This window comes from Aotus nancymaae, unplaced genomic scaffold (genome assembly GCF_030222135.1).
Source record: "Aotus nancymaae isolate 86718 unplaced genomic scaffold, 86718_ANA_hifiasm-v0.15.2.pri h1tg000067l, whole genome shotgun sequence".
Taxonomy (NCBI): domain Eukaryota; kingdom Metazoa; phylum Chordata; class Mammalia; order Primates; family Aotidae; genus Aotus; species Aotus nancymaae.
Genome location: NW_026988482.1, coordinates 31,282,641 through 31,310,242, shown reverse-complemented (window position 1 = coordinate 31,310,242; position 27,602 = coordinate 31,282,641). Strand labels below are relative to the sequence as shown.

General features: G+C 42.6%; 1 protein-coding gene across 8 annotated transcripts in view; it reads left to right on the top strand.

The window, feature by feature from the left end:
• Positions 1-27,602, top strand: part of ARHGEF3 (Rho guanine nucleotide exchange factor 3) — a 336,225-nt gene that overhangs the window by 269,919 nt on the left and 38,704 nt on the right. For 6 of the 8 annotated variants that reach the window (XM_064367219.1, XM_064367220.1, XM_064367221.1 and 3 more), the window contains one exon: positions 20,681-20,788. In XM_064367219.1, the coding sequence (XP_064223289.1) occupies positions 20,681-20,788 (108 nt within the window). Of the gene's footprint in view, positions 1-18,845; positions 19,414-19,433; positions 19,519-20,680; positions 20,789-27,602 lie in introns of those variants that run through there. The other 2 variants (XM_021671650.2, XM_021671649.2) reach the window with 2 other exon arrangements.

Sequence of the window (27,602 nt, the reverse complement as noted above, 5' to 3'; positions counted from 1 at the left end):
GGAATGCAGTGGCACAGTCATGGCTTATTGTAGCCTTAACCTCTCAGACTCAAGCAATTCACCCACCCACCTCAGCCTCCAGAGTAGCTAGGACTACAGGTGTGTGCCACCATACCTGGCTAAATTTCTTTTAATTTTTTAAATTTTTTTGTAGAGTCGGGGTCTCATTATGTTGCCTAGACTGATCTCGAACTCCTGGGCTCAAGTAATCCTCCTGCCTCAGCCTCCCAAGGTGCTGGGATTACAGGCATGAGCCACAACTCGTGGCTGATGTCTTTCTGAACTCTGCAGACCTAATGTTTGCAGCAGAGGTGATAAGTAGTAAGAAATACAGCATTTCCTGAGGGCACTCTTTCCATAGATACCATTAGAAGTTGGCAACCTGATTGAATTAAATAAAGCTAAAAGCCTGTGTCCGGACCCTGAAAAAAATAAATGTAAAAAGGAAAAAAGAAAGGTAAATGTTTAAGACTTGCCACAGACTGTCAGATTTGGAAATGTGGAGTCTTCCTAGAGGAAGAAGCTACAGAAGGAAAAAGAGAACAAGCAGTGGTGGAAAGAGAGTTGGGCCTGATGGCCAAGGGGGCAAAATGGCAAGTCTTCCATGTGGGTGCTTTCTGAACCTAAGGCCAGGGCAAGCTCCCATTTCAAGTGTGCTATCTTATGTTGGCATACTAACATTTCATAATCCCAAGTGACACAGGCATGTCAAGAACGACCCCAGACGAATACAGAGAAGATAGCTAAAGGTCACTGAGGAAGACTGTTTATAATTTTTGACTTCACATAGGTTGAGGAGCGGTGGAAGTGGCTCATCAGTATCCTGTTAGGTTTTGGCAGTCTTGGTTCATTTTCTCATCCCTGGTCAGGCATGCTGGTGATTGTGTTGGGGACGCCTGGGTGTGATCTTGCAGAAGAAGTCAGAAACCACTGTAAAGAAGGAAATAAACTGTTAGAAGAGGGAAAACTGATGGTTTCTTGTGTGTAGGCCACAGATGCATGATGAATTGTCACCTCCACCTCCTTCCGCCTCAGATGTTTGATGATGACTTTATCTGAGAGCTTTGAAGGAGAGAGCATCAGAAAAGACACCTTGCATTCTCTTATTAGTCTCTAAATGCTTTATGCCCAGGTTCTAAGGGCCTGGAAGAGTAAGCTTGATTCTGGCACCAATATCAAGGAACAGGAGCTTGCTTTGGAAGTCTCTTAAATGGAGCATTTATTTCTAAGCTGGTTCTTACAAGAGCTTCCCAACTCGCTGGGGACAGGGCAAAGGTAGCCTCAGCTTCTTGGTATTTCAGAGTCTGTTTCTGGAATGAGAGGACTGGATTAGACCGTTATTTCCCAGAAGGTGGGTTTCATACCACTTGGGACAGCTCAAGTCTTAAAAAGACAAATCACAAAATAATCACTTTCCCTTTTACATTCTCTTTGATCCTTCTGATTATGTCAAGTTTCCATTTGGAATTAGTGTGTCTTTAACACCTCCCCATCACTTGCTAATTTCCCTGTGTAACTAAGTGTAGGCCTCAGCGTTCATTTTTTAAAGTTAGTGTCTGTTTATGGGAGGTGATAGTGGTTTTCCATTTAAAGCAGTGATAGAGTTTATTTTTACAATAAGTTTATGTAAGTAAAAAACAACTAATTAAGGAAATATTAAGTACATAATAGCTTAGGTGATATGTACATATGGCAAAAATGTAATGGCAATACAGAGAGTTTGGAAACAGTGAACAAGGCATGTTCTGAGGGGTTTTCTAGAATCAGAGCTCTACAATAAGTTCCCAAGTTTGACACAGTCACTTGCAAACTAAACTTGAAATTTGGACATCATTGAGCATAGGACCCAAATTTTAGATATTAAGACTAAGTAGATAAAAATTGGCTTTAATGTGTTATAGGAAATGAATCTGTGCTACATGTTAGCCAGGTTAAAAAATAAAGCTAGATTTCTGTCCTTAGAACATAAGTCTTTTTTCTTTTCAAAGCTTCAAAGAACATTCCAAAGTTCCAGCTAAAATTATTCAACCCATCCTGTTCCTTTTCCCCTTCACTCTGGTGGTAAGGATTGGGCGAGATTACACTTTAATTGGGGTCAGCCCTAAAATGTAACAGGAACTTGGATTTGGAAGTCAGACTGAACTGAGTTCAAATCCGCACTTGGCCACCTTTGAGCTGAGAGATCTTGGACTTGTGTCTCTTTCTCTAAGCCTTAGTTTCCTCATCTGAAAAATGGGAATTTGCAAGGGAAGTGTGAAGATGAAATGGACATACAAAGGGCTTCCACCGAGCAAGTGCTTAATAGGTCACTATCAGCAGCAGCATCTATAAGGAACGTAGATCAGTTGAGTAGAAGCTGTTGGTTGGTTATACCTATCAAGATGTCTGCTCGGAGGTAGCTCCTTCCTTTGTAGGAAATAAAGGGATCAGAGTTAGCATTGGGCATTATTTTTTAACAAAATATGTTCCAAGCATACTGGCAAGCTTCGCATTCATTCTTGCCAGGTAGAACAACAAAAAAATCTAGTGTGGCTTTCAGGTTGTTCCCAGAATGACTTTGAAGTGGGGTTGTGTGTGAGAGAGGCACCCTGGCCAGGGGGGTAGGGAGCAGGTTGTCCCAAGGCCAGCTCCCACCTGATATGCATCATCTGGGAATCCTAGTCAAACACCAACCACATACACAGACCTAAGGCAAGCAGATGAGGGTGGATTAGGTTGCTTTGAGCTCTGCATGCCCTATTCATTTGTAGGGTGCTTTAATTATAAATGGATCCTTTGTTGAAAATGTAAGGAAACTCCACAGTGTGATGGATACGAGCTGCTAAAGAGCTACACAACTGAAAAATGACCCCTAATGCTCTTTAATTGTCCATAAATGTTTATTGAGACCTGGCTCTGTATATCATTTTCCCCCTGGTTTGAAAAAGAAAAGGTATGCTTTCTGTCCTCAAGGAACTTCTACTTCATTTTGATCAAGTCATTAACAACAAGACCATACAGGTAGCAACTGTCAACCAGGGGGAGGGGGAGAAGCAGGCAATTTCATTGGGGAGTTTGGCAGACTATGGAGGGGGAATATTGAGAAGTGGTCATCCTATGAGGTCCCTGATGCTGGATGCCTGCCACCCCCCAGTCCTCAAGTGTGCCCTTAGCAGAGGGCAGCATCTTCTGGGGGCACATGAGCAGGACACCTTTGAACTGGGGCTAAGATTCTGAGGGAGGAGTCAAGAGGAGCCGCTGATCCCAGAGTGATGATAGGGCTTGAATTCTGAAAGAACATTTTCTCCTCTTCCACTGCCTGCGTCAGTGTTGACTTCCCTGCTGCCTCTACACCTATTTGCTTCAGGGTTCCCACCTGGTTTAGGAAACTAACAGTGCTGTGGTTAATTAAGAACCCAGGCCTTCGGGCGCGGTGGCTCACGCCTGTAATCCCAGCACTTTGGGAGGCCGAGGTGGGTGACGAGGTCAAGAGATCGAGACCATTCTGGTCAACATGGTGAAACCCCGTCTCTACTAACACAGAAAATTAGCTGGGCATGGTGGTGCGTGCCTGTAATCCCAGCTACTCAGGAGGCTGAGGCAGGAGAATTGCCTGAACCCAGGAGGTGGAGGTTGCAGTGAGCCGAGATCGCGCCATTGCACTCCAGCCTGGGTAACAAGAGCGAAACTCCGTCTCAAAAAAAAAAAAAAAAAAAAAATAACCAGGCCTTGTGAGTGAGTAGCCTTGGGCTCAATTCAGGCTGTGTGACTTCACACAAGGCCCTTAACCCCTCTGAGTCTCAGTTGCCTACACTGTGAAATGGGTATATTAATAGCACTAACTTAAGAGAAGTCAAGGAAATGATGCACAGAAAGCACTTTGGCACAGCCTAGCACAAAGTCCTCCTGTATACTGCTAATATGTTATTATTATCAGAGGAAGCTGTATATCCTGGGAAGCCAGTGTGGGGGTGGTGGGGAAAGTATTCAAGGCAGGTAGATTTGAATTCAGATTTCACCACTGCCAGTTAATTAGTGGATATGACTTGGAGGCAGTTGTTTCACTTCTCTGAGCACCTGCTTCTTCTTCTGTGAAATAGGATAACGGGGTTGCTATATGGCATAGATGAGAGTGTGTGTGACTTCATGACTCCTGGTGCCTCCTCCTTCCCTCTCCTAGGCTTCCCTCATTATTTACATAGTGCTTCCAAGTCACGAGTCACACCTGCGTCAGGTGTAGGACGACTGATCTGTTTCTAGAAAATTGCTAGAGTCTATGAGTAGGCAAGTGCCTTGGCAGGTCGTAATTTATTTAATCACAATGGATTGAAGCTTTGCAGGGTCAAGTGGCCCTGTGCACAGTCCTACTTTCCAAACTCAGGAAAACCCTCGCTTGACTCTTAAATGTTGGGGCAGAGGGAATGAGGGCTTGGCATGTAAAAGCGCCTTCCACTCCAGGCCCTTCCCAACCTGGCAGTGCTTGGGAAACCTTTACCAAGGAAATTATTTTGTCAGGTTAGACTCTCATTAGTCTTCAAAGGAATCCTCCCTTCTGTAGATGGCCCATATTGGAAAACACTTGAGAACTTTGCTGCTCTCTGCTGCACGTGTCCTTTACCTCAGGAATAAATACCATTTTTATTTTGCCACCAAAATGTCCTTGTTTTTTATGGAAACTTTTATTGACATCCCTTACCACTGACTCTACAATGGCTAGCCAACTTTTTTTTTTTTAAACCCAAGAACCAAATCACAGGTTTGTATTTACTTCTTTCATTTTAAGTCAGTTGCCACTGTCTACCTATTTTCTTCATTATCTCTTTAAAATTGTAACTAGCTGAGAGTGATGCTGGGGGCAGAGCTGAGTCTCTGAGCTCCTTACCTCCTTTGTTGTATGCTACATCCATTTTTTTATATTCACAGGCTTCTGCATTTTAATAAACTGTAGATAATGATACATCCAGTTGCATATTAATTGCTGGGAGTTCAAAATAACACATAATTACTATGTTTCAAGGTTGCAAATGTACAGCACTGAGAGCCAGTGTTCCTTATGAACTTTTGGAAAAATCCATTTGTTACTGGGTATTTTTTAATTCTTGTCATTAAAATGCACTGCAGAATGGAAAATGTCTCAACAAATGAAATCAGTTTTGTGTTCTGCACACATGCACATGCACATACACCCCTTCCAAAGAATAACATTTTGAAGCTATTCATTTGCTCATTTGAGATGTGTGGGGGCAACAGAAATGCCAAATGAATCCATTATAGATTACTTACCTCACAGCTTCCTGAACAGCATGCTTTGTATCTTATTTTTCTGCATACCATTGCTCAGTGGGTGGTAAGATGTCAGCTGAAAGCCAAAAGCATAAAAGTTTAAAATTTTTAAAAATCTTTTCCAGTTTAATCAATCCCATGTGGTTGTTTGACTAGTAGCTTTTTCAATTTTGAATAATCAGATTTCAGTGTATTCTGTTCTCGGCTGGGAGCAGAGTATTCTAAAACACCCATGTGCTGTGTTCCCTGGTTCTAAGCGTGGGCATGTGCTCCTGAGGACACACATGGACCAAACATTTGAAGGGATAATTTGTGCTAGAAGGGACAGCCAGGAGTTACCAGGGAGCACCTCAAATGTATTTTGTGTTTCTCTCTGGAGGTCACATCCCTGCAAGGCCTGTCTGCTCAAAATCGTTGTTCTTGTCAAAAATAGAAACCAACTAGACCTCAAGAGAAGGGGATCCATTTTCTTCTGCAGACCCAGTGCCCTTGGTCAGATGTCCTTGTAGGTTTTACCCAGTAACCATTTGGGATCCCTGGCCTGTCTAGTTTTCAGTCAGATGACAGACCTGACTGTCAGCTTTGCTTGCCTGAGATGTGTTCGATCATCCCAGATTCGACTAGAACAGTCTGTCCTTCCTTTGGGACATTGAGATTAAGATCTGTGCATCCTTTTTCATCTCTGTACTTCTTTTTCCTTTTCTGAGAAACTAAGATGATGTTGACCTTCAAAGAATGACAGATGGATGAGAGAGAGAGGGGACTTCTCTGTAGTTCTGTGAGGTCCTTTCTTGGTAACGGATTATTTTTGTAAAGTTTCACCTTGCACATCCGACATGAGTTGAATGCCCAGAGTTCCTCTCATTGCCTAATCCAAGACAGTATTGGGATCTGGCAAGACTGGAGACTAGCTCTTCTAGCCCATAATTCAGCAGTGTCAGAGGCAGTGGGTGGGTGGGAGGATAATGCAAACCTCAAGACCCATCTATAAGGACCCAAGATAAGGACTTGGGTTCTTATCTTGAGATTTTACTGCTTTCCTCTCTTCCAATATAGCCTTGAATCCTGCCAAACCACCCCTAGTTTTGCTCTATCCAGCCAGAGATTGACTAAACATATGATAAAACCACAGGAAGAAAGGGAAGGCAGGAATGTGGAATCAAAATACATGGTCTTGTAACAGCCTCAGTGGCCAGAGCAGTTACTGGTATGATTCTGGCAGGTAACATGGAAATCTAGCTTTGTCCCTGGAAGGATCAAGGCAAAATCCAGTGTTGCAGGGAATAGAAGAGGGCAGGGGTACAGGCTGGCAGACAGACCACGCCTCTCCCAGGACATCAGAAATAAGGGCAATAATCTGTTATTTTAGATTACTGAGGACTTTCTAACGGGTGAGTGTCTACCAAGCATATTATACACATAGTCTCCTGTGATCCTCCCAACAACTGTATGAGGCAGTATAGGAGAGTAATCTTCACTTTACAGCAGAGGAAACCAAGCTTACAGAGGTTACATTTTGGGCCCAAGATCATAGGGTATTGCACTCTAACCAGACAGGTTGGCTCATATTTTATCCTTAGATCCTTTGCAAAGAATTGATGCATTCTTTGGGCCAGAGTGATACGAACTTTGTCACTTACTGCAGAGGCATTCAGCTTATTCCTAAACCCTGAGAGAGCCCAGAAAATATGCTTAAAGAAGCAGGAATGGAACTCCCCAGTGGCATCTTTTTCCCCCTTCCCCTCCAACCCCACCCAAGGGGAAGCCAGGGAATCCCTTTTACAGAGATAAACAAATGCAGAACATATATTCCACCCAGAGGTTTCCAAGAAGTCAGTAGGAAATGACTGGCTCTGGAACGCCAAAGCCACAGAGACCATCCTCTGGACCCCGTGGATGTGACCAGGAGACCTTTGCTACCTCTGGGTGCCTTGTTGGCATCATCCAGCCAGGGATGTCCAGCCCCATTTTCCAGATGGGGGATGGGTGTTGCATTGTAGGCATGTTATTTCTGTGGCATTCTTGCCAAAAATGCATAACCTGATGTGAGAAAACATCTCTGGGCTCATAGCTGGCCTTCCCGTAAGGGCCACAGAGACTTGATGCTGCTGGCGAGCCTCCTAATTTTTAAGGAGATTGAACTCTTTAAAGTGCTCCAGCTCTGAGCATCTGGCCCTTTCTGCCTCAGAAGGCAGACGTGGAGCCAGGGACCGCAGAGAGAGCTAAATATTTGGCTTCCTCTTTCTCTGAAGGTCTATAGCATCATGTCTGGGCATGACCGAGATGAGTTTCAGGCAATGGGGGCTGGTGTTTGCTAAAAGGAACTTAACCGGGGTGTGGGTGTGCATTTCTCCCTCTGCCCAAGGTTAAGTAATAGTAACATCCTGTGTAAAGAGAACTTGAATGTGGTTTTCTGCTAAACTTCAGTATTTTTGGGCTATTTATTAGATGTGTTTAATCTTGGGCCAATTTAACCAGTAGCAGACTAATAAAATAACAAATTTGGGCTTGCTGCCAGGACAAATGTTGACTTACCCTTATAATGTTGACTAAAATGAATAACTTTGAAAGTTATGGCAGAGTGAAACCTTAGCCAAAAATACAGTCTCTGAAACAATGGTTTTGTTTTATTTTACTGCCTCGGCTTAGAGCTTATGTTTATAACCTAGACTGCTGCCTGCTTCACCTCTCAGAGTCTTGTATTTTACTGAATTATTTCCCAAGGTTCTTTTTTTCAGCCCATAAACCTTCACTTGGCAGAAATGAATTTCCCCATGGTAGGCAAGTAGGACTGGTTACTTTTCTCAATGTGGGGGCAAAAACTCAGTGGTACCAAGAATAATAAAGGTAATAACTTGCTTGAGTCTTCTCTCAGAAACAAAAAGGTATGCCATGAACACTCACCCTCTCCAAGTCTGTAGTAAAATTAATTGGTTCTCCTGGGTATACCAGAAGAAATCCATCTCGCTTGCCCCCTACCCCCACCTTTCCTTTATTTTGCCATTCAGTTTATACAAACATTAGAGAGCTATGGTATTTTGCTAGCATGTGTGTTGGACTTGAAGGAAGCAGGGGAGGGCAGGAGGAAATGAAGCTAGGAGGACCATAGAAATTGTCATAAAGTGTGATTTCTTTCTACTCTTGCTTTTTAAATTTGCATTTTATAGGAAGCTGGTTTGGGCAGGGCCTCTGAGCACGGTTTCAGAGGCTCTTGCCAGTATTGTGTGAGCTCAGCCAACTACCAGCTGTCCTCCTTGTGCCTCTCCCTTATTCAAGGCTCCCCCTGAAGGTAGCCATCTCACAGGCAGACTTTGGCCCAGAAGCCATAGATGCTGAATCTGCCTTTGGTACTGACTGGCTCAGGCAGGCAGAGCTTGATATACAGAGAATAAATGTCATCCTCTAACATTAATATGTTCAGTTTTATGCACCTGAGAGTTGATGGTTTAATTTGTGGGTTTGCCCAGACTCTCCTGTGACTTCTCTCATCATCTGCTCTTTAGCAGTTCCATGAGAGGGGGCAGGAGATTGTTGGAGTCTCAATCCAGCAGCCTGAGAGCCTGTCTGCAGCTTGGGTTTGAGACTGAACTAACTCAGGGTGTTTTGTGGACTTTAGTTATCCAGGCTGTCCCTGTTCCCTCATTAAAACAAAACAACCAACAAACCTCAGCTTTTTTTTTTTTTAAGAAGGAAATTGGGATCTTTTCCTCATAGCACCTTACCTTATATGGAGGAAAGATGTAAGCCATTTTATCAAAAAGGAAATCAAATCCCCCTTGGATGCCTAATGTGAGGCAACTGGCAACCAAACTCACAACTGGAGAAAACAAACAAAAGAATGTGGCTTCCATGTTTGAGATTAGCCAAGACAAAGATAGCAAGGATGCCTCCGGGAACAGTTTCTGGTAGTTTGTCAAAGTCCACAAAGCCTGTAGTCAGTCATTTTGTTGAAATCACTGATAAGCATACAAGAGGAAAATTATAGTTCTCCGTTTGAAGACCTTTTCTCACCTTGGGGGTTAAAAACCAATCATTCTGAAACACATTTGGCCTAATCAATGAAGCCAGGTTTCCGTTGGGATTTGGGCCTCATTATTTGTCTTTCACCTTCTGGAAGCAGATGACACCCGGTCAGTTAGCTCTGTACTAGGGAACAAAAGAACAGAAAAAATATTTCAGTGGAAATTTTAGAACTAGGAACAAGTATTTCATCATTATTATCTTTTTCTATTTCCAAAAAATAAGATGAAGAGTCACTTGCAAGCTCCAAGGCAGCTTCCCTTCCTGTACCCACAGTCTTACTCCTCCTTTGCTCAAGCAGCTCTGTGAAGGCCTCCTCAGTGCTGCATATGTGTCCTGTGTTCCTGTATTGTCCACTGCGCCATGCCCTGCCTTCCAGCCACCTCACCTGCTCCTTCCTTGCCAGCTCCACCTGATGCTGATAATCTTGACTGTTTCTGGATCAACCTTCTGATGCTCCCTATTCAGCTGGGAGACATTCCCTGCAACAGTGATAGCTGTATACTTCAATTAAGGCCACTTTGCAGATACTGAGTAAACATTCCCTAAATTGGACTAAGAAGGATTCACAAAGTCACAAAGTCCCCAGAATATGTATTAGTTACAAAGAGAATAATACTAACTTTACAGTGGAGAAATCTGGCAGACACACCTGTATTTATTTCTTATGACTGCTATAACAAAGTACCACAAGGTAGGACGCTTAAAACAACAAAAGTTTATTGTCTTATTCTGGAAGCTAAAAGTCTGAAATGGAAATGTCAGCAGAGATCAGGCACGGTAGCTCACACCTGTAATTCCAGCACTTTAGGAGGCCGAGGCGGGCAGATCACCTGAGGTCAGGAGTTCAAGACCAGTCTGGCCAACATGGCAAAACCTTGTCTCTACTAAAAATACAAAAAGTAGCTGGGCATGGTGGTGCATGCCTGTAATTCCAGCTACTCAGGAGGCTGAGGCAGGAGAATCTCTTGAACCCAGAGGCGGAGGTAGTGGTGGGCCAGGATCATGCCACTGCACTCCAGCCCGGGCAACAGAACAAGACTCTGTCTTAAAAAAAAAAAGAAAAAAAGAAAATGTCAGCAGAGCCATCCTCCCTCTGAAGCCTGAAGGGGAGTCCTTGCTTCTTCCAAGTTCCTGGTTTTTGCTGGCAATCCTTCGTGTTCTTTGGCTTGTAGATACACCACTCCATTCTCTACCTCTCCTTTGTCACATGGCCATCTTCTCCATGTGTGTCTCTAAATTTCCCTCCTCTTATAAGGATATCAGTGATTAGATTTAGGGCCTACTCTAAACTAGTATGACTCTTAACTTGATTTTATCTACAAAGATCCTATTTTCAAATAACATCACAATCACAGGTATCTGGAGTTAGAACTTGCACTTATCTTTCAGTGGGCGCATAATTCAATCCAGAAGACCACCTTAACCAGGTAGTCAAAGTTAACATCACCAGTAATAAGACTTAGCAACATGGTATACCACCTATATGATATAACAGGAAGGGCACATCTTTATGTTGTATTCTTGCCAAAAATGCATAACCTGAACCTAATCATGAGTGAATATAAGATTAATCTAAAGTGGGAGGCATTCTATAAAATAACCAACCAGTACTCTTAACAGGTGTCAATTAGAGAGCTCTAGTATTTTCCTGTAAGATCATGAAAGACCACAAGATAGAGGAACTATATCACAGATTGGACAGAAATATAACTTTGGATTCTAGATTAGATACTGGAACAGAAAAAGGACACTAGTGGAAAAACAGAAAGTGGTGGAATCCCAATAACTCTGTTAATAGTGTAGTTAATAGTATTGCCCCAGTGTTAATTTCTTAGTTTTGATAAATGTACTGTGGTTATAAAATGTTAACATTAGAGGAAATGGAGTAAATGATATATGGGAACACTACTAATTTTGCAACTTTTCTGTAAATCTAACATTATTTCAAAATCAATTCTTTGAAAAATAGTATGCATATATTAAGTGAATAGATAAGCTCACCTGTTCTTGGAGGCAAAGGTGGCAGGGGGAATAATCTTTAGCAAAAGCATAACAATTTGTGAGCCCTATTCTAGGCTCTGATAATTATCTTGCTGTTCACAAATTACTGTGCTATGTACTCATTGTCATTATCTGTCTGTTGCTGGGCAGAATAATGAAGCAGAGGGAAATAGTCCAGTACATGGTCCACATTTTGCCACTACCCGAGATACATGATCTTGTATATTTGTGCTCCTTGAAACTTGGCTTGCTCACCTATAAAGTGGGGATAATGATATTAGCTTTCTCATAAGATGTTCTGAAGATGCCAAGAGCAAATCCATATAAAGCTCTTCACCTAGCACCTACACAGATTATAAATTCCCCGTAAAGCATAGCTCCTCCCCATAGAATTCTCACTGCTTGCTGTATTACGAGGTTATTTCCCCATTTTTCAGCTGAAGAAACTGAGTAAGTAACTTGCTTAAGACCACAAGATTAGCGAATATGAGAGCCAGACTAAAATAGATAGATCTATAAAAATAATATGGCTCATTCTCAACCATTTTGTTAGAAAAACATTAACACAAGAGGGAAAATCTGTAGGAATTCATTGAAAGAAATGATACAAAGCAAGCTATCAGGTGCCCCTATGATGGGTGGAGTGGGGCCATTTGAAGTAAAAGTTATAGTTGGGAAGAGGCAGAAGCAGGAATTAAGGAAAGAATTGTCCAGTGGGCAAACAAACAGAAACCTTGAAAGGGTGGGGAAAGGCCTTGGCAATAGGAGGTATCAGAGGAAATTAGAACACAAGAATATTTGTAGTAGCCTAGAAGTTTTGAAGGGTGAGAATCTGGGGCACAAACTGTAAAATGATATAAACCACCCTTTGGGCCTGAGAAGAGGGGTGGTAAAGTCGAGGCGATTGTAGAGTAATGAGCTTTACATTTGTTTGATCGGTACGAGGCAGAAGGGGAGTGAGGATGTAGCAAAGATAGGAGGTTTTAGCCTCGTGAGTAGATGATGTTATTGTAGCGATTAAGAGAAAAATATGAATTTGAAAGGCATACACAGGAAAACAAAACATGCTCACAAGTTAAAATATATACAACAGGAACACAGAGGACTCCCGTCCATGGACAGGCTGATCTTGAAGGACCCCTATTTTTCTGTGTGTTTCTAAAATAAATTAGAGTTGACCCCCCCCCCACCCCATGGTTTTATGTTGTGGAGTTCAGTGATTGGGAACTCGTTAATGGGTTTCTTAATGAGAGTGAATTAAGCCAGTCAGTAGACTAAAAGGCTTCAGGGGTTGTAGCTACTGGGCCCTTGGCTCTCCATGGGGTTGCTGTCTTTAAATGCTGTGTAGTTTTCCCAGAGCTCTCTTTCCCAACACATGGAGCTTTCCCTATTCTGGTGTGTGTTATTTGGAAGTTATTAAAATTCAGTAGTGGGAACTTAAAAAAAAAAAAAAAGGCCGGGTGCAGTGGCTCACGCCTGTAATCCCAGCACTTTGCGAGGCCGAGGTGGGCGGATCACAAGGTCAGGAGTTCAAGAACAGCCTGGCCAACATGGTGAAACCTCGTCTCTACTAAAAATCCAAAATTAGCTGGGCGTGGTGGTACGTGCCTGTAATCCCAGCTACTTGGGAGGCTGAGGCAGGAGAATTGCTTGAACCAGGTCCAGGAGGCGGAGGTTGCAGTGAACCGAGATCACAACACTTGCACTCCTGCCTGGGCTACAGAGCGAGGCTCCGTCTTCAAAAAAAATAAAAATAAAAAAACAGGTTTATTGTATTCTGGATGATGTTTGTCTCTTTAGTATCCTCTCTAACTAGGCCTTCCCTAACAACTGATGTAAAAAATCACAGATGGCTGCATAATATTCCATGATATATGTGCCACACTTTCCCTGTCCAGTCTATCATCGATGGGCATTTGGGTTGGTTCCAGGTCTTTGCTATTGTAAACTGTGCTGCAGTGAACATTCGTGTGCATGTGTCCTTATGTAGAACGATTTACAATCCTTTGTATATATACCCAGTAATGGGATTGCTGGGTCAAATGGAATTTCTATTTCTAGGTCCTTGAGGAATCGTCACACTGTCTTCCATAATGGTTGAACTAATTTACACTCCCACCAACAGTGTAAAGTGTTCCTATTTCTCCACATCCTCTCCAGCATCTCTTGTCTCCAGATTTTTTTTTTTTTTGGAGACGGAGTTTTACTCTTGTTACCCAGGCTGGAGTACAATGGCACGATCTCGGCTCACCGCAACCTCCGCCTCCTGGGTTCAGGCAATTCTCCTGCCTCAGCCTCCTGAGTAGCTGGGATTACAGGCACGCACCACCATGCCCAGCTAATTTTTTGTATTTTTAGTAGAGACGGGGTTTCACCATGTTGACCAGGATGGTCTCCATCTCTTGACCTCGTGATCCACCTGCCTCAGCCTCCCAAAGTGCTGGGATTACAGGCGTGAGCCACTGTGCCCGGCCCCTGTCTCCAGATTTTTTAATGATCGCCATTCTAACTGGCATGAGATGGTGTCTCAATGTAGTTTTGATTTGCATTTCTCTACTGACCAGTGATGATGAGCATTTTTTCATATGTTTGTTGGCCTCATGTATGTCTTCTTTTATAAAGTGTCTGTTCATATCCTTCGCCCACTTTTGAATGGGCTTGTTTGTTTTTTTCTTGTAAATCTGTTTTAGTTCTTTGTAGATTCTGGATATCAGCCCTTTGTCAGATGGGTAGACTGCAAATTTTTTTTCCCATTCTGTTGGTTGCCTATTCACTCTAATGACTGTTTCTTTTGCTGTGCAGAAGCTGCGGAGTTTGATCAGGTCCCATTTGTCTATTTTGGCTTTTGTTGCCAATGCTTTTGGTGTTTTGGTCATGAAGTCCTTGCCTACGCCTATGTCCTGAATGGTTTTGCCTAGATTTTCTTCTAGGGTTTTTATGGTGTTAGGTCTTATGTTTAAGTCTTTAATCCATCTGGAGTTAATTTTAGGGTAAGGTGTCAGGAAGGGGTCCAGTTTCTGCTTTCCGCACATGGCTAGCCAGTTTTCCCAACACCACTTATTAAACAGGGAATCCTTTCCCCATTGCTTGCTTTTGTCAGGTTTCGTTTCCTTTCCTTTTATAGGGACGTGGATGAACCTGGAAACCATCATTCTCAGCAAACTGACACAAGAACAGAAAATCAAACACCACATGTTCTTGCTCATAGACGGGTGTTGAATAAAGAGAACACATGGACACAGGGAGGGGAGCATCACACGCTGGGGTCTGTCAGGGGGAAATAGGGGAGGGACAGTAGGGGGTGGGGAGTTGGGGAGAGATAGCATGGGGAGAAATGCCAGATATAGGTGATGGGGAGGAAGGCAGCAAATGACACTGCCATGTGTGTACCTATGCAACAATCTTGCATGTTATTCTCATGTACCCCAAAACCTAAAATGAAATAAAAAAATTAAATTAAATTAAAAATTAAAAAAGAAAATCACAGATGGCACTGGTCTACTCCGGTTCAGCATTCACTGGCACACTTGGAAAACTATTTTGTATCCATTAGAGAAAAGAACTTTTTAACATGTACCGTAGGCAGCCATGTACCATTTGACATGTATTTTGTCATGTACCTGCGCCCAGCACCTAGCTTTGACAACTACCATCCTGTGACCAGTCCTATTTTCCTCTTTCTCCAATGTCATTATTTTGAAGTAGATCCCATGCATCATGCCATTTTTTTTATGTCCTTAGTTCATATACATATTAAAATGGTCAAGGAAAGTTGGCATTGTGTTTCGAAAGTTAAGAGAATAAAATGCAATAAAATAGGGTTTACTCACATGAAAAGTAAGTCAAGTGTTTCTCCTGCTTATCAGGGGAGGACCCTACATGTCCAGCTGCAGGGAGAATATGCAGATCAAGCTTGTGCCATCTACTGGAGCCTGACGATGACTAGGTGTGCCTATGGGGGAGTGCAGTGCCTGGAGAGTGTTGTTTTGGGGTATGTTACAGTAGAAAATCTGAGGCTGAGGACCACTGACCAGGAACATGACCGGTCAGCAAACAACAGTCAGCAGACTACGGCCTGAAGACTGAATACAGCTGACTTCTTATGGACCTCAAGCTAAGAATAGCACCTACATGTTGTAATGATTGAAAAATATCAGAATAATAATATTTTGTAAGTGGGGCATAGTGGCTCATGCCTGTAATCCTCAGCACTTTGGGAAGCCGAGGCAGGGGAATTGCTTGAGCCCAGAAGTTTGAGACCAGTCTGGGAAACATGACAAGACCCCTTCTCTAAAAAATTTTTGAAAATTGAGCCAGACATAGTGGTGAGCACCTGTAGCCCCAGCTTCTTGAGAGGCCGAGGTGGAAGAATCAGCTTGAGCCCAGGAGGGTGAGGCTGTAGTGAGTTGTGATCGTGCCACTGCACACCAGCCTGAGTGACAGAGCAAGACTCTGTCTCAAAGAATATTTTGTAACATGAAAACTATGAAATTTAAATTTTAGTGTTCATAAATAAATGTTTAATAGGATATAGCCACATTCATTTATTTACAGATTGTTTGTGTTTGAGAGCAGAAATGAGTAGTCATGACAGAGGCTGGGTAGCCCCTTACAGAAAAAGTTAGTCAGGCCCTGGTGTAGGGCATGGGCTCTGGATTCAGCCTGACTGGGTTTACATCCTGGTCACCTTGTTTTAGCTGAATGGCTTTGAACAAATTGCTGTACTGCATGCCTTAGTTTAGTAATAGTAGTTAACTTTGTAAGGATGTGAGTAGGATTAAATTTGCAACTATATGTAAAGCACTGAGCTGAGTTCCTGCTACCAGGATTAGCTCATTATTATTGTTTATGCTAGCGTTTCTCAGTCACTGTAAGATTAACTTCCTGTTTAACTTGAGGACAATGAAAGCCACCTAGAAGGTTCCTGGGTGGATTAAACGTGACCCTTGGGAGTGCAGTTTCCACACACCGCCTGGCACACAGATAGAACCCTGAAAAGGCTTTCCTGGAATTTCCAAACATTTGAAAGGTCTTTATATTTGGCTCCATTAACTCACAGGCAAGAGTATCTGCTAGCACAATCAATTCTCACCTCTCTCTTGCTCCTGGCCATTTGTAAAGCAGCTGAGAGCCACACTGCCCTGCAGTACAGCAGCCTGAGTCCTTCTGCCAGCCTCTCCTGGACCATGTCAGTAGGGGCAACTAACTACAGACATGATGTGGTTGATATTCCTACTATTCCTCACCCCACTCTGGCTGCAAAAAGGAAGTTCAGGGAAAATGAGTGGGGAGTTCCTGTGTGCCATGTCTATTTCAATGGAAATATTTTTGAAAGAATGAAAAAGTATGCTAGATTATATTGATACAATAGGCATCTTTTTACATTGCATACAATCTGCTTTGGCTTTTACCTGTTGAGGGGAAGAATGAGGAGAGAATAAATCATTGTATCCCCTAGAGGAGGAATATCAAAATCCATTTAATAAAAAAAACCTCATATTAAGAATAAAATTGCATGGAGTGTTTTATTCTCCTTTGTTTGCAATTAAATGCAAGACATATTTTCAATAACTAAATCAATTTCTTTATGAAAAAAATGACCTGTATGCCCTTCTTCATTCTCTCCTTTTCTTCTTTCCACCCCTCCCTTCTTTTCTTCCTTCCCTTTTTTTTACCTTGTCCTCTAAATGAAGAACAAACATTTGATAAAGGCCACTGCCAATTCATGATAAAAATTTATAGCGAAGTTGATACAGAAAGGAACTTTCTCTACTTGATAAAGGGTGCCTCTCCCCTGCTCTTAGCAAATATTTAATGATGAAATCTTATTAATAACCACTTTAGAACCAAGAATTAAACTCGTATACCCACTAGGCTTGCAATCAACAGTATATAGGTGGTTCTAGCCAGTGCAATAAGACAAGAGAAACGAAAAGTTATAAGGCCTGGAAAAGATGAAACAAAACTGTTGTTATTCACATAATACTGTCTATACAGAATGCTCAGTGCCTTTTTTTTCTTTTCTTTTTTTTTAAACTTTAGTGAGATACCCTCCTGCCCTATCTTTTTTTTTTTTTTTTTTTTTTTTTGAGATGGAGTCTTGCTTTGTCTCCCAGGCTAGAGTGCAGTGATACCATCTGGGCTCACTGTAACCTCTGCCTCCTGAGTTGAAGCAATTCTCCTGCCTCTGGAGTGGCTGGGACTACAGGCACATGCTGCCATGCCTGGCTAATTTTCTGTATTTTAGTAGAGATGGAGTTTCACCATGTTGCCCAGGCTGGTCTCGAATTTCTAAGCTTAGGCAATCTGTCTGCCTCGGCCTCCCAAAGTGACCTGTTTTAAAATCAAGTGGTGGAGGGTGGTGTCTGCACTTGAAACAAGACACTTTGTTCCTGGGTTTAGCATTGACCTTGCCCAGCTTGGTCTGGCAGCTAAGTTGCTGGACTAGGAAGCATCTCTGCAAGTTGTGTTTTGTTATCTCTCTGTAAAGCCTGAAAGCATCTGCATTTGCTAGTTCTCAGTAGAGCTATTTAACAAGAATCTGGAAACATTTTCCCTGAGGGCTTTCTTTAGACAGCAGTAAAATGTAGCTGGAGATATACTGAGTAAATGGAAAAGAAAAATCAAATGAGGCCAGGAATTTTTTTAATCTCCTATTCTCTCAGAAACCCTCAAGGAGAACACCATAATTCATACTTTACTCATGTGGGTTAGGCATAAAGCCTCCCCCATAGATCCAATAACCTGTAAGTGTTCTGGTTTTGAAATTGCACCTGCTTACATTGCTGGATCATAGCACTAAATCACACAGCAACGGCTTCTGGTTCAATGGTTCATTACTTGGGAATGTCAGATTGCCAGAGAGCAGCCTGATGTTTACATCCAAATCGGCAATGACTTAGGAAATCAGTTTTAATTACAATCTCACATAGCAGCACTACACTCAACCTGCAGAGAGGCTGGCATTTGTATTGTACATATATCTTGTAGCTGTGCAGAAAATGCCTGTCCGACTGGGTCATGTAAAATGGACAGCAAAGTCAGCAGAAACTTAGAAAAGATGACACAGCAAGTGGAACACAGCTAGATCATCCCCCATCCTGCCAAGTGTGCAGTGCTCTCTGGCCCCTTTTTAAAACAAGAGAACCCAGCTGGCATTTGCCTTTCAACCTCCCCATTCCGATTACAAAAATCTGTGACCCATCAGCTTTAACCATAAAAAAAAGAGAGTGAAAAGAGAAAGACTCAGAGTCAGTGAGCAGGATTCTTTGAGACCAGGTCCTGCTTCCTCAGGGAATCCTTGTCGCCTCACTTGCTATAATGCAGTTTGTGCCACCAATCTGGCATTTTCAGCCCAAAGCAGGAGCCATTTAGACAAATTCAGGGGATGCTTAAGAGGCGGTGTGTGTGTGTGTGCGCGCACGTGCGTGCACACGTACGTATGTGTGCGTGTATTCCGTACGCCAGTGGTGCAGCTCTGACGTAAAAAAATGTTTTCAACCCTCCTCTGGGCACAAATGCTCAAGAGCCTGGCACCGGACAGGGAGCATCCTGAAGGGCATTGTCACCTGAAGCAGAAGAGCTGTCAGATCTTTCCCTTCTGCAGTTAAATCATTGTCATGGAATGGCTCTCATCTTGGGAGATTCATACTCTGCATTTTGGAACTGAGCCTTCCTAGTGTTCTGAGAGTTTTCTGCTGTCTGTTCAGCTTAGCACGCTAAGAAGCCGGAGAGGTACCCAGCAGGCTGGTTGCATTCTCTGTCTTGGAAAAATATTTGACTGGTTTGAGAAATCGTGAAATCATTCCTGGCCACATTGTGGGATTGTATTGAATTTTTTTTTTTTAGTTTTTTAATTTTTATACGTAAATGCCGGAAAGCTTGGAGACAGTCTATTTCAAAGAAGGCTTTTGATTTCTGAGACTAGCAAGGGCACAAAATGACATGAGAGTTTCTCAGCAGGATTCCAAATTCATGAAAGATTTTTCCAAGCACCTACTATGTTCAGAACAGGGATGCAGAGATGTCCTGGAGAATCTGAAGTTTGGGCTTGACCCTCGAAACTTTGAAAGCAATGGCTGAAAAGGAAAGATGAATACCTAGAGGCTCCCTCTGGAAATGATTGAGGTTTGCCACCGCAATTGGCTACTTTGACTTTGTCTGTCAAAATTTGGTGTCTTCATGTGCTGTCCAGCATCTACTACAGGTCAGATGGAGCTTAGAAGGACAAGGGTAACTGTTCTCTTTGTCTTTGTAAAATGTTTTGTCTGTCATCATTCTCTTTCCCATAGCCTGTTTTTTGTTTTGTTTTGTTTTGTTGTGATGGAGTCTCGCTCTGTCACCTAGGCTGAAGTGCATGGCACAATCTTGGCTCACTGCAGCCTCCCTCTCCTGAGTTCAAGCAGTTCTCTGCCTCAGCCTCCTGAGTAGCTGGGGTTACAGGTGACTGCCAGAACACCTGGCTAATTTTTGTATTTTTAGTAGAGATGGGGTTTCACCATCCTGGCTAGGCTGGTCTTGAACTCCTGACCTCATGAATCCACCCACCTCAGCCTCCCCAAGTGCTGGGATTACAGGCATGAGCCACCCCACCCAGCCAGGCTGTGTTTTTGTTTATGTAATTCTTGTCTGCAAAGTCATTGCAATGGGTAGGCTCCCTCCCACCTATCAGCCTGGTTTGAAGTAACTTGCAGATTTGCAAATAATGGTTCATATGGAGATGATTTTTAAAACTTGTGGCTATATGTAGTATAGAAACCGATGTCCGTGGTAGGGCTTTTTCTCTATACATTTTCTTTTGCTGTCTGATTATAATTTATAAATATTAATATGTGTGTTTCAAATATACTGTAGATACAAAGATGCTTTCTTAAGAGCCCAATAATAGAACTTATTTTTTAAACAAATATTTTTAATTTAGTGAACTAAGAAAACAATCTTGGTGCTTTAGGAAAGCCATTGCATAAGAATGGCTTTAGGCAAGGTAGGGAAAAGGCTTTTGAAAAGATGAAACCAGAGCCACAAAAGACAAGGTCATTGGGGGAGAAATCAGAGGCTACTTTTCTCTACAAAAGGGATGGAGAGACTGGTTCTACTAAGTGGAAGCTTCTGAATTTAGAGCTGGCAGATACTGGGGATGAGGGATAAGGAGCAGATCGCTTCCCCTTTTCTGTCCTCCCAGATGCTGCCTCTGTTGACATCCCTGCCTGCCATTTCTCCTTCCCTGCCTCCTAAGCCAGGTCATCTCCGTACAGGCAGAATAAGATGTGATACGGTTTATACTCCATAGATCAGTGTACAGCCAGCACCTCAGAGTGGAACACAGTTGTATGGTGGAGTTATGTTGTCTTTGCAATTGACCTTGACATTTTACCTTTTTTTTTTAACCCTATAGGAGCCTAGTAATAAACGGGTCAAACCCCTTTCAAGAGTCACGTCACTAGCAAACCTCATCCCGCCAGTGAAGGCCACACCATTAAAGCGCTTTGGTCAAACCCTGCAGGTAAGAAGGGCATACAGGGCCTATGGTTGCAGAAAATCATGGTGTACGGGAGAGAACATCCATCCCCATACTACCCAGAATTTCCTCTGATTTCAGAGTGACCTGAATCAATGCTTATTTCCATAGAAGAGCTCAAGTGAGGGGTCTTAGAGGAAGAAAGATGTTTTTAAGTTGCAGTCAAAGGTGATACAAAGCCAGAGCTATTGCAGTTGGGCCTTTCCTCACAATTGTATTTCAGAGTTATGTGCACCATCCAGACGTACTCTCACGGGATTTTTTCCTAAAATATCTATGGGCCTCCTGCTGAAACCAGCACAGGATGTTAGCTGGCAAGCAACAGAGCCTAGTGGCTTTGACCAGGGTCGGCAGACTGCATTTTGTGGAGAAACTCCAGTTCACCACCTGTTTTTTTATGGCTCACAAGCTGAGCCTGATTTTTACTTTTTCAAATTCTTGGGGGAAAATTGAAAGAATGGTGCTGTTTCATGACACGTGAAAACTACATGAAATTCAAATTTCAGTATCCATAAATAAAGTTTGGTTGGAACATGGCCATGCCCATCTGTTTATTGTCTATAGCTGCTTTGTACTATGGCATAATTGAGTAGTTGTGACAGAGACCATGTTGCTCACAAAGCCAAAAATATTTACCATCTGGCCCTTTACATAAAATGTTTGCTGACCCTTGGCTTAGAACGAGGACCTAAAGACTTCGGAGTAGAAGTACCTTAGTTCTAACCTTGGCCCACCTTGGGCAGGTGACTTAACATCTCTAGGTCTTGCTTTTACTTTTTTATTTTTAAAATTTTTTCCATACTTAGTCCTATAGATAGGTCTTGCTTTTATTATTCCTTATGGGTAAATTTGCCATGATGCCACCAAATCTTCATGGAATCATTGTAAAGATTTACAAGACAGTGCACTTAAAGGGCCTAGCATAATGCTTTGGCCCTTAGTTAGCAATCATTAATCTTTGAATTAGTTAACTAAGTAGTAAATATTAGCTACTATAATAGTTTTTTAGTTAACAAGTAGTTGTAGTTATTCTTAAACTGTTGATGAAGTGTATCTTTTAAAGTGAACACTGAGATTTATCCAAGGCTTTGGACCCAATTTGATAATTATACAGATTTTATTTTAGACTGAAGCCCACAAAAAGTATGCCATGAAAAGACTCACCTGGTTTAGCTAAGCAGCAGTCTTGAGTCTGCCATGTATTTGTCCTGAATACTTTTGCTTGGTGATATTTTTTATCTATGCTTTCCGAGTCTTTAAGAAAACTGGGGACCAGAACCCAAGTTTTGCCTCATGCTGTGAAAATCTATGACTTGAGAACTATTTGGGGTGCTCCTTCAGCCCTTTCTGTCCTTGCCTCCCTACCATACGGCCAATATGTCATGACTTCACGTAGCCCAAGTGGTTCTTGCTACTTTCCCGTAGATGCCCTTCCTCTCCAGTGATTTTCCCCTGCCCTGCCCTGATCTCTGTTAACTCTGTTGCAGTTTCCCCTGAATGAATACCTCGTCACCTAATTTGCATCTGTTTCTCTCAGCGCTTGGGCCTCTGGATCCCTGGTTAATCCCCTGATCCCTTTTGTGGGAGAACAGAGGAAAGAGAAAATAAGGTTGTCTGGGAGATCAACATGAAGGGCTTTGAAACTATTGAGTAAGAATGGAAGAATGTGTTTACCTTCTCTCCCTTGTGACCAGTCCTTCAGCCCTCTAGACAAGTTCATCACAGGCATCCCCTGGAAGATTCATCACTGCCCTAGTCCTGCACATCTGGTCTTTCGCTGAGTGCTGCTTTTTGAAAATTCTTTAGCCTGTCTACTACATTTCACCCTTTCCTCTCCATCTCGATGGCTGTGCCTCAAGTTCACTCTGCAATTATTTCCTCCCTTGATTGTGAGACCTCTACATTACCAGCCATCTCTTCCCATTATGGATCACAGAACAGTCCACCCTCTGCCTGGGAAGGTCCTCATTCATTTAATAACTGTTGAGTGAGCCCTCATCATGCATCAGGCTCTTCTTCCTGCCCTCATATTGCTATGTTCCAGATATAATAGAATTGCCTTTTGGTAGGTTTGCAGCAGTACTGTGATCCCATGTGGCAGTAATGAGCTAGACCTAAGCAGCCAGCCACCTGTCACCTACAAAATGTTCCCACCTCTCCCAATTGCCCTTCTAACACCTGGCCCTTTACTCTCTGTCATTGCCTTGCCTGGTCTGTAGGCTTTTTGTGTTTGTGCTCCCAGGCTTACGAAGAGCACAGTCTGTGCCTCCTACTACAGCCCAGCCCTGGCTGCTTTAATATCCATTATCATATCTTCAAAATCTTCCTTTTGGCTTCTCAGGCAAAATTCCTTTTCTTCTGTTTCTGGGGATCCTTCACAGATAACAGTGCAGGAAACATTTGCTCACCTTGGACACTTGCATTGACCTAGAGAACTGGAACAGAAAGAAATTAAGCCATGTCTGAAATCCAGCAGACTGAGGCCAAGCAAGGATGAGAAAGCCAGACCCAAGAGAGGATCTGACATGTAGAAATTGGTTTTTAAAACCTCAAAGATTCTTTCTGGCAAAATAATTTTTGTTTTTTGAAACTGAGTTTTGTTCTTGTTGCCTGGGTTGGAGTGCAGTGGCATGATCTCAGTTCGCTGTAACCTCCACCTCCCAGGTTCAAGCAATTCTCCTGCCTCAACCTTCCAAGTAACTGGGATTATAGGCACTTGCCACCACACTTGGCTAATTTTTTTGAATTTTTAGTAGTGATGGGGTTTCTCCATGTTGGTCAGGCTGGTCTCAAACTCCTAACCTAAAGTGATCCACCTGCCTCGGCCTCTCAAAGTACAAAATAATTTTTTAATTTAATTTTTTCAAATATCATGATAAATAGCTTACTCTAAGCTTTATATATTGACCAGAAACAACTCAGCAGAAACAAGAGTTATTCATAATGGTAATATACATAGATATGGAGAGAATTGAGCAATGTGCTTATGTTTGAGTGTGTCCTTGTGGAGGAGTCAGTGAATGGAAATATGCCCCTGAGGTTATATGCAAAGTTAGCTGCCATGTTTGCAGAATGATCTGTAAAGCATGGAGAATGCCAGCTTGTCCCCACATGTCTTCCTGTAACTCACCTTGATGCCCACAGTGCAACTTCTTTGGCATTATTTCCAGTCCTAGCATGTCAATAGTAGTTTCCCTCACCAGCTAGAATGAGAGAGGGTGCTAATTTATTTTTTATTTTATTTTTGAGATGGAGTTTTGCTCTGTCACCCAGGCTGCAGTGCAGTGGCGTGATCTCGGCTCACTGCAACCTGTGCCTCCTGAGTTCAAGCAATTCTTCTGCCTCAGCCTCCCAAGTAGCTGGGATTACAGGTGCCCACCATCACACCTAATTTTTGTATATTTAGTAGAGATGGGGTTTGACCATGTTGGCCAGGCTGGTCTCAAAGTCCTGACCTTAGGTGATCTGCTACCTCAACCTCCCAAAGTGCTGGGATTACAAGCGTGAGCCACTGCACCCAGCTGGATACTAATTTAATGTGACCTGAGAGCAGTAAGGATGAGGGGGAAGAGCTGACCTCATAGGGGTGCTCACTGGGCTCACTTCACATCCGCTCCCCTTTTGTTTAAGTCTTGGTTCCCTTTCCAATAAGGGAAAAACGGAACAAAGAGTTTATTGGCTGCCCAAAACCTCTCAGGAGCCATCCATTCCTTACCCCTATGTATGTATTATTTACACCTTTTCTATTCCAAAAATGACTCAGGCTATAATTGAGCAGCTTGGTTCTCTGCTGCAGTATTCCTTTTCCCTGGCTTCTGATACCTTAGAGACGTATGGATCCCTTTGGATATTCATTTACGTCTCTCAGATTGTATTCCTTTAATTATAGAAGAGATGATTTAAGCCCAAACACAGTGCTTTAATCAATGCTGGAACACTTAGCAGTCCTTCCGCTGGCTCCTTGGGAGACCACAGGTTAGCCCGTGAGGATATCAGGAGAGCTCTGGGCTGGCAGCCACTTCCAAAAATGTTAAAAGCCCAGTCACACATGTGAGTGGTCCTTGCAGCCACAGTGCAGCAAGACACTGCAGGATTTGTTCACTCTTGCTTCCTGTGCCTGTATGGGCTGGGGGCTTGGGCCTCAGCACAAAGGCAGCATTTGTGGACATTGGGGAGGGACAGCCCAACTGCATGGTGCTCTGTCTGCTTCTCACCAGGAAGGTTAGCATTGCCGGTAGACTCAAGCACGGATGTCTGGATCCCTCTGAGCCTATAAATCCCCTCCCTGGCCTGCCTGAGAGGAAAATTTGGCCCAGCTCTGAAAGGGGCCCTCATGCGCTCCTCTGGTGTGGAGTGAGGAAGGCGAGCTCGCCTTTGGCCAGTCGCTTACTGAGCCCTGCCTCTCCCTGTCCGCAGCTGTGCACGGCTGGTGGACTCATCTAGATGAGTCAGTTCAGTACATGTTATGGAATGTTGTATACATGATGCTATGATGTAGCCCCTCATTCTCTTTGGACATGAACTTTTTTCTTTTCCATTATAAAAGTGAATGTTCATTATGGAAAAATGCGGAAAAGTAGAAAGAGAAAAGAACGCATATAGTCTTCCAACTCCAGAACAATCCGTTAATATTTTAATAACATCCCTCTAGCACTATTATAGGCATGGGTACAGAGCTCACATACTGTGAGCCTAATTTTGGGTTCCTCGCAGTCTTTTTGGCCTTATCTCTGTCTGGGTGATCTGCTCACTTTTAGCTTAAAGCCTCCCACAGTGACTGCAGATGATCAGTTTCTCTTGCATCTCTGTCAGTCTTGGCCTCACACATTTCTAGGCTATGCAGTTAGGTACACAAATGTTCGTATTTGTCACCATTACAGCCTCCATGGGGGGGTTGCACCTTTTATTAGGATTAAATATTCCTGTTTATTTCCTTTAACGCTTTTTGCTTTGGATTTTGTCTTTTTTTTTTTTTTTTTTTTGCATTTTGCTTAGTGTGTTTTGTTCTATCTCTCTATTTTCCTCCTCCCTTTGTCATTTGGCTGGATAAGGAGTTTTTATCAGCTTAGGGGAAGTAGTATGTCACAGTTATTCTTAGAAAATATTATCTTTATGGACTAAGTATATATTATTCCAATTTATTTTACATAACCAGTTTCCTATTAAGACATATTTAGGCTGTGAATATTTTTATATTACTCTATGTTAAATGTTTTTTTTTCTTTGTTTGTTTTTTTAAAAAGATGATGTTTTACCATGTTGGTCAGGCTAGTCTTGAACTCCTGACCTCAGGTGATCCGCCCTCCTTGGCCTCCAAAGTGCTTGGATTACAGGCATGAGCCACCACGCCCAGCCTGTTAAACATTTTTTGAGTGGATTTGTCCTATTTTTTTAAATTACATTCTATTGTGCTTTCTTTTCTGATTATATAACATCATTTAAATATTGAGGCCAGGCACATTGGCTCATACCTATAATCCCAGCACTTTGGGAGGCCGAGGTGGGTGGATCACCAGAGGTCAGTAGTTTGAGACCAGCCTGGCCAACATGGCGAAACCCTGTCTCTACTAAAAATACAAAACAATTAGCCGGGCGTGGTGGTGTGCACTTGTAATCCCACCTACTCGGGAGGCTGAGGCAGGCAGAATTGCTTGAGCCCAGGAGGCAGAGGTCACAGTAAGCCAAGATCCTGCTGCTGCACTTCAGCCTGGACAACAGAGCAAGACTCTGTCTCAAAAAAAAATTGAGGCTGGGTCTGGACGCGGTTGCAGCTCATGCCTATAATCCCAGCGCTTTGGGAGGCTGAGGCAGGAGGATCACTTGAGGTCAGGAGTTTGAAACCAGCCTGGCCACCATGGTGAAACCTTTCATCTCTACCAAAAAACACAAAAATTAGCTGAGCGTAGTGGGGCATACCTGTCATCCCAGCTACTTGGGAGGCTGAGGTGGGAGAATTACTTGAACCCAGGAGGTGGAGGTTGCAGTGAGCCAAAATCATGCCTCTGCACTCTAGCCTGGGCAACAGAGTGTAGAGGTCTCTGCAGAATAAATACATAAATATTGAAAAATACAGTGAAGCACAGAAAAGAGAGTAAAAGTCACTTGTAATCCCACTTCCCATCACCAAAAAACTTCCATTGGTATTTTGGTGCACACTCAGGCAATCTTACCTTTTACTGTATTTGCATATGCATTTTTAAAACAAAATCACTATCATACTGTATATGCTATTTTTTTTTACTTCCTTTGGTCTTAACAGTATAAAATAACTCTTCAATAGCAGAATATCTTTCATGTTATTAAATATTTTTCAAAGACTTGATTTTTTTTTTTTTTAATAGAGATAAAAATCTCACTATGTTACCCAGGCTGGTCTCAAACTCCTGGCCTCAAACAGTCCTACCACCTTGGCCTCTCAAAGTGGTGGGATTACAGGAATGAGCCTTGCCACAGATGTGATTCTTAATGGACTCATATAGCATTTCAGCAAAAGAATGTACAGTTTAGTTAATCACTTTGCTATTGTTGAACATTTGTTTCTGTTTTTTCATCATTATAGATAATGGTGCTTTCTACATCCCGATCATGTGTATGTCTGTATTTCTTTCCTTTGATTATATTCCTAGACGTGGAATTCTGGTCAAAGGGTGTAAATACTAAAGGCCATGATATAGCAAGGCTTCTTTCTTAATGTGTGTCAGTTTTGGATAGAATTGCTTCTCTGTTTTCACATCTAAATCTAGACTTCTTACATTTCTCCTTCTCTGTTGCCACAGTTATTCTCTTTGCTGTGGTATCT